Below are 13,195 nucleotides of genomic sequence, written 5' to 3' on the forward strand. Positions count from 1 at the left end.
AAGGGACGACGTTCCAGAATTTTGATCGAGCATAATTTTGATTGCTTGTCAACTTCATCCCCATGCTTCATCCTTTAAAAAGGACGAAGGATTATGACGGATGACACAGCAATCACAATCGTAATCATGCTTTAAAAATCTAATCTTTTGTTTCTTAGTTCTAGCCTATCGATTCCAAGACTGGATGGGATTTTGCAGCTTCGCCAGAAACGCAAATCCCCTCGATCAAACACGAATCGCAGGCAAACGGGAAAACCCAATCTCCTCATTGAGGAAGAAAAACTCGCTAGCAGGAAAGATAAGAGACGAAAGAGCAATTGCAGAAACTGATATTACTCAAACCATAACGTTGTTCAACAAATGGCGACGATTGTCCACTGGGTTATGATACGATTGTCAAGAGACTAACTGCGACAAGACGCACTTGAGCAATACTCGACATCTATGCACAGGAATCAAAACGAATTACCAAAAGACCTAGTCATAATGTTTCTGTAAAACGAAAGAGAGAGACTCTAAGCACGCTCGCCGCGGATTCGCCTCGCGAGCTGGATGTCCTTGGGCATGATGGTGACCCTCTTGGCGTGGATGGCGCACAAGTTGGTGTCCTCGAACAGACCCACAAGGTACGCCTCGGCGGCTTCCTGGAGGGCGAGGACCGCGTGGCTCTGGAACCTCAAGTCCGTCTGATCAAGAAGGAAAATTTAAGGGGAAAAAGATCAGAACTTGAACATGGACATGCGAGCAGAAACTTCAATTTCACATCTTTATCACGATACACACCTTAAAGTCCTGAGCGATTTCACGGACAAGGCGTTGGAAGGGCAGCTTGCGGATCAGGAGCTCGGTGCTCTTCTGGTACTTCCTGATTTCACGGAGAGCCACCGTCCCGGGGCGGTAACGGTGAGGCTTCTTCACTCCGCCGGTGGTCGGGGCCGATTTCCTCGCAGCCTGAGATTTTCAGTTACACCAAAATCACGACGCGAACAACCCCCATATTTCATCACGAATGGAAACAATTCCCATACGATAGCACCTAAGGAAACGAAGAAACCCACAACAATCTAACGGCTCCCCAAATCGAGGAAGAAAAAAAAACCCTTAGAAGGAAGAACACGATACCTTGGTGGCGAGCTGCTTCCTGGGAGCTTTCCCACCGGTGGATTTACGAGCGGTCTGCTTGGTACGGGCCATTGTTGCTTCAGATCAATCGAGCAAACGATGGAGTCTATCGAACCAAGAAACATCATCAGATCCAGACACGACCAGGGCCAACGCGACGAACCAATTCGACGGACGATGGAGAACAAAACAATTCGAAGAAAAGCTCGAAGAAAATCAACGGACCAACGCAACATCGAAAGCGAAACGAGGACGGAAATCGATACCTGGGAAAGCCGAGGAGGAGAGGGGCGGTCGCAGAATTAGGGTTTCGAATCTCCGGTAGATGAGCGAATGCAGGGAGGACGGTTGAATCGAAAGGTATTTATGTAGAGAGAGAAGGTCGGGCGATTCGGTAAGTAAGGGGGAGAGGAGAATAACGCCGCCTCGAAGGATTCGGAATCCAACGGCGCCCGACGGCGGCAGGCTTGCGCAGCCGTTGGATGGGGGCAGAGACGGGGATCGAGGATCGCCAGCGTGGACGATTTTGTGTTTCTTCTGTGCGTCAGGGAGTTTACTTTTCTTTTTTTTTTTGGTCATGCAGGGAGTTTATCATTGACTATCAGATTTTTTGCCAGTTCAGGGACGGCGCACGCGTTGACACGCAAGGGGGGCGATGGTAGATGGGCCGAGCCGGGTCGAGCCGGGCCTCCTGACGTAGCGGCCTGACATTTGTCATCTTACAAGAATTCTGATACTGTTAAGGCACACGTTCGATAACGATTATGCTCTCGAAACATATTTTTATTAGAAATAATTATTTTTAATTCTATTTTGAAAACTGATTATGAATAAAAAATGCGTTTATTAATTTATTAAAATTTCTGATTCTGTAATAGAATTATGTTTGGTATTGTCTTTCATTAATTATGTTCCAAATTAATTTATTTTAATTTTTAAATATTTTTTTTATTTTTTTTTTTTTTCTTTTCTTTTTCCTCCTTTCTACTTCTTATTCTTCTTCTAACTGGTCGCCAGACCAGTGATCGGCTAGACGAGGGCCAGCGACCTCACTGGAGCGTCGCCGGCCCTTGTCGGCCAAGCCTCCGGTGGCGGGCGAGCTTCCTAGGGCTAGGCGAGGCTCGCTTGGCCACCTTAGGTGGAGCTAGGCGTCGCAAGGCTTGCCCGGCCAGGCACGGGCGAGCCTTGCCGATGACCAGGCAAGCCTCACCAAGGCTGGGCAAGGCCCGCCTTTCCATCGACAAGGCCGGGCGAGCCTTGCCGAACTAGCGGATGGCGAACAATGGCCACGGACAACCGGCGCAGCATGGTGGTGGTGGACGGCGGTTGTGAGATGGCCGAAGGGAAGAAGAAGAAAAGTTGATTTTTCATTCTCAAATTTGTTTAGGAACAAGAATCAACTTTTTTTTTATCCTCGATTACACTCCCAATTTGTTCCTAAGAACAAAAATTTTACCAAACGCGATTTTGTTCCCAAAATGATCTCAGGAACAAAAAATCAGAATTTGGCACTGTTTGACACATTGCCAAACAGCCTCTTAGTAGTTAAGATCTAAATTTTGTAGTTTAAAAAATGATTAAAAGAATTTTGTAGTTTTTACCAACAAAAAAAAAAAAAAAAATACCACGGAAAAAGCAAAATTAGTGCACCTATGATATATGTATCTCAAAATTTCCATAACAAATTTATCCACCGTTAACTTTCATTAAATTTTATTATTAAATTGCTAAATTCAATAATACATTATTACTAATGCGTAATCTATTTATTACAAATGTAGTTAGTTTGTAGTGTTTTATAATATTAATTCAATTTTATGGAAATTAACGGAGAGTAAAGTAAATTTATCACACTCACCCATGAGCAGTACAGTTGGTTGATATCTCTCATTCAACGAAGGAAGTCAAGGGTTCAAAACCCTACGATGTTATTAATTAAAGCGAGAGTCTCGGTGGTGGGTTAGTGGACCAATCTCTCCCAAGGTATAATTGTTGTCAGGCCTCCACCGCGAAGGCCCATGAGACTCCAAATCCACGTAAATCGATAAGAGCAAGCTCCAGCGGATCCTTTGTCACAAAAAAAAAAAATCATCACAAATATCTCAATGTGAGATTATTTGTCAATCAACTTGAAATTTTTGGTGATCAAAAAAATAATTTAGAATAAATTAATCACTTATTAACTAATTTAGGTACTTCTTGGTATTGACACTTTAAAAAAGGAAAGTGAATATATTTTCGGATGACATATTACAAATTCAAATTCACTATTGTTCCCATTTTTCCATCTCTATCTAGTCAAATCGAAAGATTTCGTTTCAATCCGAGAAAGCTAAGGACTCCTACTCCAAACTTAGGATTAAAAATTTCATAAAAGCCCTAGCCCCCAAGCACATCACAAGATAATCAACTTTGAGGTCAAAGCGCCGCGATCCAGTTCAACACCAGCCATGGCAGATTACGGGCCTGTTTGGTTCAACTTTGGGGAAATGGCTTTGCATTTCCCAAGTATATTTAGAAGAATGGGCATTTGGTGAATACTGAAGTGTTTGGGAATTCTTTTTTGGTGCAGCATTTTGCAAAATAGCTTTGAGAAGAAAAGAAAAAAGAAAAACAGAAAAGGAGGAGGAGATGTTCTTGACGCAGAGGAGGGGAGCGAGTGGGGGAGGCGGCCGGTGGGTGGTGGGGGAGGCGACGGGTGGCGTGTGGGAGGCGGCGGTGGTTGTGGTGGTGGGGAGGCGGTAGGTGGCTGTGGTGGTGGGAAGGTGGCTGGTCGCGCGACCCACGCACCGCCGCCCCGTGGGTCGCGCGGCCTCGGGCGACCGGATCCGGCCGGCCGAGCACCGCTTAGCTGTCGCGCGGTCGCGCGACACCGCCCGAGGCCGCGACCCATGCGACGGCGGTGCGTGGCGCCGGATCACGGGCGGGCCGAGCACCGCTCGCCCGTGGTGTGGGTCGCGTGACGCCGCCTGAGGCCGCGACCCACGCGACGGTGGTGCGTGGCGACCGGATCAGGCGGCGAACACCGCTCGGCCCGTGGCGTAGGTCGCGTGACGCCGCCGAGGCCGCGACCCACGCGGCGGTGGTGCGTGGCGACCGGATCAGGGCGGCCGAGCACCGCCGGCCCGTGGCGTAGGTCGCGCGACGCCGCCGAGGCCGCGACCCACGCAACGGCGATGCGTGGCGACCGGTGCTCGGCCCGTCGCGTGGGTCACGCGACCTGTGCGACGCCCGGCGAGGTCGCGACCCACGCGACGGCGGTGTGTGGCGACGGTGGTGCGTGGGGCGACGGTGGTGCGTGGCCACGGCGGTGTGTGACGGCGTCCGTGTGTGCGCGACCAGCTCCCATTTGGTTGAGCTCCGCCGAGTGGGCTTTGGTCTTGAAGAAACGAGGGAGACGAGGAAGACGATGAAGTAGATTTTGAGGGTAAAACAATAAAACTCAATTATCGTGAGGGCAATATTGGAAGAAAAAAAATTCATTAAACCCCCCTTTAGCATTCCGAAAATGCTGAATGCCCAAAAGAGTCCCCACTGCTTTGGGCAAGATTCGAAAGCATTCCAAATGCTAGCATTCCCCCAAGTATACCCCAAAATCTTTGAACCAAACAGCTGAAATTTTTCCCAAGGGGCTTTGGTGAAAGCCCCCTTGGGAATGTTGAACCAAAAAACCCCTACGTTCCCGAGCCCCGCGAGCGTAAGAAGAAGAAGAAGAACGAGAAGAGCAAAAGCCTCCATGGTGCGATCTCCTTCCCGAGCTCCTCGAGCTGGTGTCGCTCCGCCTCTCGGCCCCGAACTTCTCCTCCTTCCGACGGCTGTGCGCCTCGTGGCGGTCAGTCCCCAACCCTGCCCCCCTTGGCCGCCTTCTTCCGCCCGCGGCACCCGAGCCTGGCCACCGTGCACGACGACTTCTGCACCTTCTTCGACCCCATCCAAAACGCGGCCCTCCGGGTGACCGACCTCCCGGAGCTCACCGAGTCGCGGCTCCACGCGGCGGGCGCGGGGGACTGGCTGCTCTTGAGCCGGGGCAGGTGGGAGGTGTTCTTCTTCAACGTGTCCGCGCGCGTCACGGTGCGCCTCCCCGACCTCGACATGTTCAGCGCCGCTGTGGCCTGCTTCTCGGGCGCGCCCGACTCGCCGGGCTGCACCGTGATCACCGCGTCGCACTCCATGCTAGAAATCCACGTCCTCAAGCGCGGCAAGTCGGCGTGGACGTTCCGCGAGTTCGAGCACAAGAGGTCCTACACCGCCAACTGCGCGCCGGTGACGCTGGGCGAGTCGTGCTACTTCCTGCGCAGCAAAGGCCACGCCGTGGGGTTCAACCACGAGGAGTGGGAGGACGTCGATGACGACGATTATTATTACTACGACGTCTACGTGGACCGGCCGGAGCCCCTCCGGAAGTGGCGGAGCGGGGGGATCGACCAGTGCTACCTGGCGGAGGACGGCGGCGAGCTGCTGGCGGTGATCCTGGGCTACATCGAGACCCGGGTGAGCGTCTTCCGTCTCGACCTCCGGGCGGGGACACGGAGAAAAGTGGACAGGCTGGAGAACAAGATGATGTTCGTCGCCAGGGGTCGAGCCTGGTGGTTGACGCTACCGTTCCGGGGGCCGGCAACAAGATTTACCTCCCGAAGTCGCGAGGTGGCCGCGGCATCTTCTACTCGCTCGCCACGAACAGGTTCCACACCTTTCTTGATGATTTTCCCTTGAGGCGGTCCGAGTTCATCAAGGATGTGAAGCCTTGACTATGCTTGGATTCAAGTCCCGGCCGAAGCTCGGAACATCAGGCCGTTCACTTGGTGATCGGGAAGTCCATCTCAAGATAGTAACGGCAGATTATTCTTGCGCTCTACTTTTTATTTTATTTTTCTTTGACAATGTATTGCTTCATTACTACAGGCGCATTTAGTTGGACTTTTGGAAAAACCATTGAGAAAATACAACGACTTAAGGTTAAAGAGATTTTTCAGAATGCAAATATATATTTGTTAAATTGTAATTTGAAAGTCAATGTGAAGTACATTTTAATAAAATAGTGTTTGGAAAGACTATATTTACAAAAGACCTTTTGTGATAAAAAAAAATTATCAAAAGAAAAATAAAAAAAAAAATTGGCCGACAAGGGCAGCGGTTGTCGGTGATCAAAATTTGTTGTCGGCGGTCGATATGTTACTCAAGCAGCCCAAAAGATGACTGGGGAGGGCTACCCGGGGTCAAGCAACTCTCGAAGACCACCGTCAAAGGCCGCCGGGGTCGGGCAACCTCCGGCAACTTTGCCGCCCCCGAATCTGGGTGACGAGGTCACGTGACACCGTTGCAACCTCTGGCGACCTCGTCACAACCTCTTGCGACCTAGATCCGGGGCGGTGAGGTCACGTGTCGCACAACCCAGATTGAGGGCAGCAAGGTCCTCTCGCGACCTTGCCACCCTAGATCTAGGTCATGACGAGGTCGGCAACCCATACCTCTCTACAACCCAGATGGCATGGCGGTTGTACCACCCCCCAGCGACAGTCACGCCTCCCCCCGACAACGGTCATCTAGGCGACAATCGCTGACGACCACCTGCCCTTCATTGGCCATTGCTCACGAAGAAGAAGAAGACAATGAATAGTGAGGGCAAAACCGGAAAAACAAAAAATCAACAAGGATAATTAGAAGAAAATTTTTATTTTACTCTCTCAACTCAGCATGCTGAGAAAGCTGAAAGCTTAGGGTAACCCCCAACATTTGCAAATGGGACTTGAAATTTTTTTACCAAACATCCATACATTGCCCCAAGGATTTTTAGGGGTTCAAAGTGGCTTCTCAAGGCCACTCCCAAATGTACCCTACATCTTTGAGGGTTTTTGTTGTTAACCCTAATCAGTGTGAATATATATGACATTAGCACTTTGCAAGGGATTTTTAGCTGTGAATATTCAAGAACGAGAGTTGCCACCGATTGTCTTTGCGATAGTAGAATTAATGGGTTCTTCCAATGATCTTACCTTGCATTCAAGGACCATAGGTAGAGAAAATCCTGTTCAAATCTTAAACTAGCATTCAAGAAGGAAATACGAAACGGACAACCTTCTTATGTCATGCTCGCTATGCACGCGAGATTAAGTCATCTTTGCATTTGCCATGAATTTTACTCAAAACTTGTCCAGTTGCATTTTTTTTCTACTGCTTGCTTTGTGTGGTTCTATATTGAGAAAATTGAATTTTATTATTTTGACACACGTTACATTTCGATTTCGATTCACGATTCACGATTTTTTAGATTTCGATTTATTAATAATGAAGTCAATCACGGGAAGTAATGGTGATCGTCTGGCGAGTTAGGGCCAAGCCTTAATTTAGACCTTAAATTAATACCCAAACTTGCCCATCTTAAAAGTTTTGTCCAAAATTCTTCGGACGGGGCCAGTTTTGGATCGGGCCAATTTGGTTCGAGCGGGGACGTGGGCCTCCGGACCCCATGATTATGTTTAGCATTGAGCAACAGATATACAAAAAAATGAAATCCGGAATTGAGGCCTCATTGCTAAGGCCCATGGACCACAGTTGAAGGTGACAGAAAAGGGAGACTACCCAAGTCGAGGTCAGCCAGCACTAGTGGCCTGGACAACGAAGGGTGAGCATGGGTCCAAGGTGATGCGGGGAATCGGCCATAGAAATTGATCTGATCCAGGTTCCTAATGGTTACCGATCCAGTTCCCAATTCTAACAAAGTAGACCGGTACTTGTACGGTTTAGTTCCCGATTCATAAGAAAGAACTGAACCGGAAACTTTTTATATTGCATGCTTTGAACTTATTATTATTTATTTTATTTTACATGTTCATTTTTTATAGACCATTATGATTGACAATTGGAGATTTTTATTGTTGTGTTTACTTCCATTTTGCTGAACTAAAAATGAATATAAAACGAAACCAAAAAATAAAATAAAATTTGACTAGTTGTCGATAGACATTGGAACCAATTGATAGTTTTCCAATTAAAAAAAGAAAAACTAATACCATGTTGTTCAGTTTCAGGTTCTCGAGAAAAACTAAAAGAGGAACATTTATATTTTACATGCTTCAAAATTTTTATTTTTTATTTTATTTTATGTGTTCGTATTTTATAAATTGTTCCTATCGATAAATGGAGATTTTTGTTGCTTCATTTACTTTCATTTTATGACAAAAAAAAAAGGAATACAATTAAACAAAAAGAATAAATTGGTCAATTCTAAGTTCTACTTGAATCGCTTGACAAGATAGATTCCAAGGCATATAAGGTAAATACTAGATAATAGGTTCAAAAAACTGTGAAGCGATCCCGATAATGTAAGTTCAAGGTTCTAAATGAAACTTGAACCAACTCTGAAATTGCTCATTTCTATGGATAATTAGACTCGTTTCAATTTTATATTTTCCAATTTATGCTCTTAGATTCTTGAACGGGTCGGCCCGAATGATCACTCATCGTCGAAGGGACAGTTGCACTCATTGTTTATTGCTTCCAAAGTCAAGAATAAAAAAGCTGAGCGCAAGGCATCAATGACTTTAGCACGCTAATGACTTCGCCACCACCGAGACTCTTTTCTTCTCTTTTGGTTTTTGTTTTTCAAAAGGTGGAAGGTCCCCCTGCATAAAGCTAACGTGAACAATTCAGCAACCATCAGCCGTCGCCAGAATAGTCCGATCGTGCCCGACCTCATATTTGAACTCATCGAACCCAAATTTGGACCGTCTCAATTACATTAAGAATCATGCTAGCCCCATACCAACCTCTAATTATTGTACAAAGTTTGACTTACCCTCGAAATTTATCCAATGGTTCTTATAAACCGAGCATTGACATCATATTTTTCACGTATATAAATCCTCAAAATGTAGAGATGATACCTCTCGCTCCATTCTTTGGAAAATCAGGACGCTCCTTTTGCAATCCTCTTTAAATCAGTAAATCAAAAGACGAACTTCTCTCTCTCTCTCTAATGCTTGGGCAGTGCACGGTCGACTAGAATCCAAGGTAAACCTAATGCATCGCTTGTCCTCAGATCTTTCCTTTGATCTTAGTATTACATGTGCTCCATGTCAGTTGCTTTTCCACTTTACGATGGACCCGACCAAGCTCGAGTAAAAGGAAGCTCTAAATATGGGTTTGCCAATCATTGTCCGAGTCTTACAATAAGCTCGGTTTAATGGGTCCTCAATTATTGTTTTTTTCAGACGAGAGAATAAAGGTTGAACTCCGCTTTTTGGTCTCTAAACTCGGCCGTAATTTCTCAAATCAGATTCTTCAAACTTATTACTTGTCTAATCAAGTCATTAAATTCGCATAATTTCTAATTACGTGCTCCTGACTCCAAATCGGATCCACTGGAGTTTACATGTCGGCAGGAGCCACCGAGAGTCTAACATGGAAAATCTTTCTCACCACCGTAAGCTATCGAGAGATGCACAAGACTGAAAAGTCTGATGATGGAGACCACAACCAGAATTTCAACAATGGAGTTTTGCAATATGAAAACTGCAACCAATTTCTCCTCATCAAATTTTTTGTCAGTTTCATTGGGTACGTCGATTCCAATAAGCCTTATCTAAAGCCGGAGGGACTTAAATAGAAAAAAAAAATATAAAAATTTAAGGATTTATTAGACTAGTAAGGACATATAACAAGAGAAAAGAACCTTAAAGTCCTTGATTATTGGGTAGGCAAACCGCTCCCCGTATGGGTGATCTGCTCATAAATAAAGGAGACACCTATTGCTTCTTAATCATTTAGGGAGACCTCCCATGTGAGAAAGGTCCCACCAATCCCCACTCCAAAGCCCTAAAGAATTTAACCAAAAGAGTGCCAAAGGTTAGAGAGTCATGCGCCATTTGCCCACCTAAAAGGAAAATTGCCAGATTGCCGAAATGATTCTCCATCCAGCAGGCAGCGAAAAAGGCAGTCGTCGCCCACCACTAGATTTTGCCAATTCGATCGTGACCTCGCGCTTTCAATGAGCTTTCATGCCGCAATTGATATGTAAAGATGATTAAAGAGGGAAACCCTTGGGGCCTTCATTGGGTAGGTGCAATTTGGTGACTCTCCTGTGGCATTTGCAGAAATTGCCCCAGGATGAAAGCAGACCGCACAACCAAATCCGACCTTTCTTCCAACATGCTTAGAGAGGGAAACAAAAAGGGGAAAAAACAATTTCATTTCCTTCTTTTTGACTTTAATTTTTGCATCCCATAATTCATATGAAATAATTTTAAGTAGGTAAAAAATGATAATTGATTTCCTTTTTTTTTATCTTTAATTTTAGTCATTTGATTTTGGTTCATTTTAATTTGTCGTTTCCTCAATGAAAATAAAATTAAAAAAGCAATATACATGTCAAAGAAAATTTCATTTCTAGAGAAGTCTTTTAAGCTTTTGGTTCCATTCTTCTAGTTCCTCAATTTGATGTGCCATTCATAGCTAATTCCCTTCATTAGGTGCGTCATTCAAATGTAAATATGAAATCATAGGCGAATGTGATCCAACATCTTTAGTTTAAAATATATTTACTGATAAAACACTATATGCTCATATTTAGATATCCACCCGCTAACATAATTTAACAATAAAAAACTTGCTATAGAGGGATCGATCACGATGCACCCACCACCTTAACCTCTCTCTCTCTCTCCCTCTCTAATTGGGGTAACAATAATGACTTTTTGAGTGATTGAGATTAAAAATATGGCATAATGACAGCCTCCAAAAGGACATTGTACCGATAGTGAGAAGCGGTCGAAGCCCTGGAGCGGGTCCACTGGGCCCGACCCAGGGCATGGATTTTTCCTCTGCTGCGATGGGACCCGCTCATTGACGTCATGGCCTCTCACGTGCATTCTCCGTGAACGACGCTGGCTGCACGCCTCTGGCGGAAGAAGCGTACTTATGTTTATGCATCCACCACCCGTTCCTATGTCGCGACTGAATTGGCCTCCTACGAAGATCTACGAATACGTACGTGCCGCCTACGGATGACGAGAGAGATAAGGAGGAGAGCGACTTCTTACAAAATTTTGATCATTTCAACTTTGATTTTTAAGTTCTCCGAGTTTCGCTTCCTTTATTGACTCTTGCATCTTATTTTGTCCACGGTCATTTGTTTATGTGACGTTTTAACTGCATAAAATATGAAAAAATTATCCAAAAAATCATAAAATATATTATACATAAGCAGATTCAGTCATCCACTTTTTAATTATGTAAATTTCCTTATAAACATTTTAATAATTTGCTAATTTAGTACTAACCATTTTCATTGCGCCAACTTTTTGATAATTTGCCTAATTTAATCTCAAACTTTCGACAATTTGCTAATGTATTTTTTTGACAATATATATATTATAACTAAGTTACCATGGATAAAGATTTAAGATTATATTAGCATAATAAGACTTTGTGGATAATTTTACTTAAGTTTACACGCATCGCAATTTGTTGTAAAAAGCAACGGTCTCTATTGAACTTCATCGTGCCCTTTACGTGACTTGGATCTCTGCAGGATTATTGCCTAATCCGGGGATTAACTCTCTTTAAAGAATTACATTGACCGCACGCCAACTCGGCGCGCACAGAAACCCCATCCGTCTGACGTCTGAGGTGGTTAAGATGGGATAATCGAGCTGCGTAATGCCCTTTGGTCCGACGGATAATCTCAGATAAATATCCGAAGCAGGTAGGCCCTCCACGTGCCCTTACGTGTCGGCCAGGCGAGCGGACATGTGGCCGGAAGCGACAAAATAGTTGTCAAACTCCCACGCGGATGCTTCGCTGGCCTGAAAAATACGGAGAAAGGATGGGGGATAATAATTGAAAAAAAAAGAAAAAAAGAAGAAGAAGAGTTAGGTGGTGTTAGGGAGATGCTCGGCAGACAGCACAACGTTTTCGGAGGTCCTGTCGTGAGACTCACATGGGATGCCACAGCAGCAAACCCTTTTTTTTTTTTCTCTCTTTTTCTTTCTTCGTTTCCATATTGCCAATGTAACAACCAATTTCTCTGCTTTGATTACTTATTTCTTGCGCCGTTCTCTATTTTAAAAAAGGCAATATCCTCACATTGGATTCGACAATTTGGTCTAGATTGGATGTTTTCAATGATTTTCTCTTGGGTGATTTATCTAATTGGAGAGTTTCATTTGCCGGGAGCTGTTCAAAACAAATCATCCAATTATCTTAATATTTGAGAGGCAGTTTAGAATGGGTTTTGTTTTTGCCTTTTCCCCCCCAAATAATGCAGCTCTTTGTTTTGATTTCTATAACGCCAAATGCCTCGTTAAGTATAATTCCGCATTGCTTAAAAAAGTGGTTATATTCTGTTTTATGTACATTTTAGTCTCCCCAAAATAATTTCAAGTCAACCCTTTGTTGACATTGTATCAAAGTACGTGTTAATAATGTAAATTATGGCACTCTCCTTTCAAACTCATTACCTGTTGTACTTCGCAGCTCCGTCACGTAATGAGAATAATGTCCACTTTACAATATAGAGTCGAGTCCGGCGTGTTGAAAAATAGTTTATATGCAAGGAAGATCATTAAGTATAATCCTAATAAAGGATTAGAATGTTCTTTTGTATTTGCAGTGTTCCTCTATTTGATGGTTTAAATTTTTAGGTCTATTTCTTGCATGTGAAAACTTTTCAAAATTTTTTTTTGTGCGGCTCTTGAAACTTTTCAATTTCTTCCAAAATATGCATGTGTGATGTCTTAGGTGACAAACAGATCATGATGTGGCCAGGTAAGTGCCATGTTAACAAATGTGGCCTCCACGATCAATCAAAACACATTTTCTCCCACATGTAATGAAAACGACAACCGATAATAATCTAAAATCGCATGGAGCATTATTACTTTCGTTTATTAAACATAACTACCTCTTTTTGATCTAATTAAATGGATTTCACGACTTAGAAGGTTTTTTTTTTTTTTTCTTTTTCCAGTCTAACACAACTCAGAAGTTGGGGCCTAGGATTCTTCACAAAATTAGATTGAAGGTGGGAAATTTGGTGAATGTACTCTGGTTTTAAGAAGAACCCTAAGCCTCAATT

The 13,195-nt window shown here is 44.4% G+C and overlaps 1 protein-coding gene across 1 annotated transcript; it reads right to left on the minus strand.

Moving 5' to 3' along the window:
- Nucleotides 1–307: 307 nt before the first annotated feature.
- Nucleotides 308–1,528, minus strand: LOC104448814 (histone H3.3). The gene is made up of 4 exons (XM_010062724.3): nt 1,389–1,528; nt 1,123–1,228; nt 784–951; nt 308–686 (listed from the first exon to the last, which is right to left on the minus strand). The coding sequence occupies exons 2-4, from the start codon at nt 1,192–1,194 to the stop codon at nt 516–518; spliced, it is 411 nt and encodes a 136-aa protein (XP_010061026.1). The 5' UTR covers nt 1,195–1,228; nt 1,389–1,528; the 3' UTR covers nt 308–515.
- Between the last annotated feature and the right edge of the window lie 11,667 nt (nt 1,529–13,195).

This window comes from Eucalyptus grandis, chromosome 6, assembly GCF_016545825.1.
Source record: "Eucalyptus grandis isolate ANBG69807.140 chromosome 6, ASM1654582v1, whole genome shotgun sequence".
Taxonomy (NCBI): domain Eukaryota; kingdom Viridiplantae; phylum Streptophyta; class Magnoliopsida; order Myrtales; family Myrtaceae; genus Eucalyptus; species Eucalyptus grandis.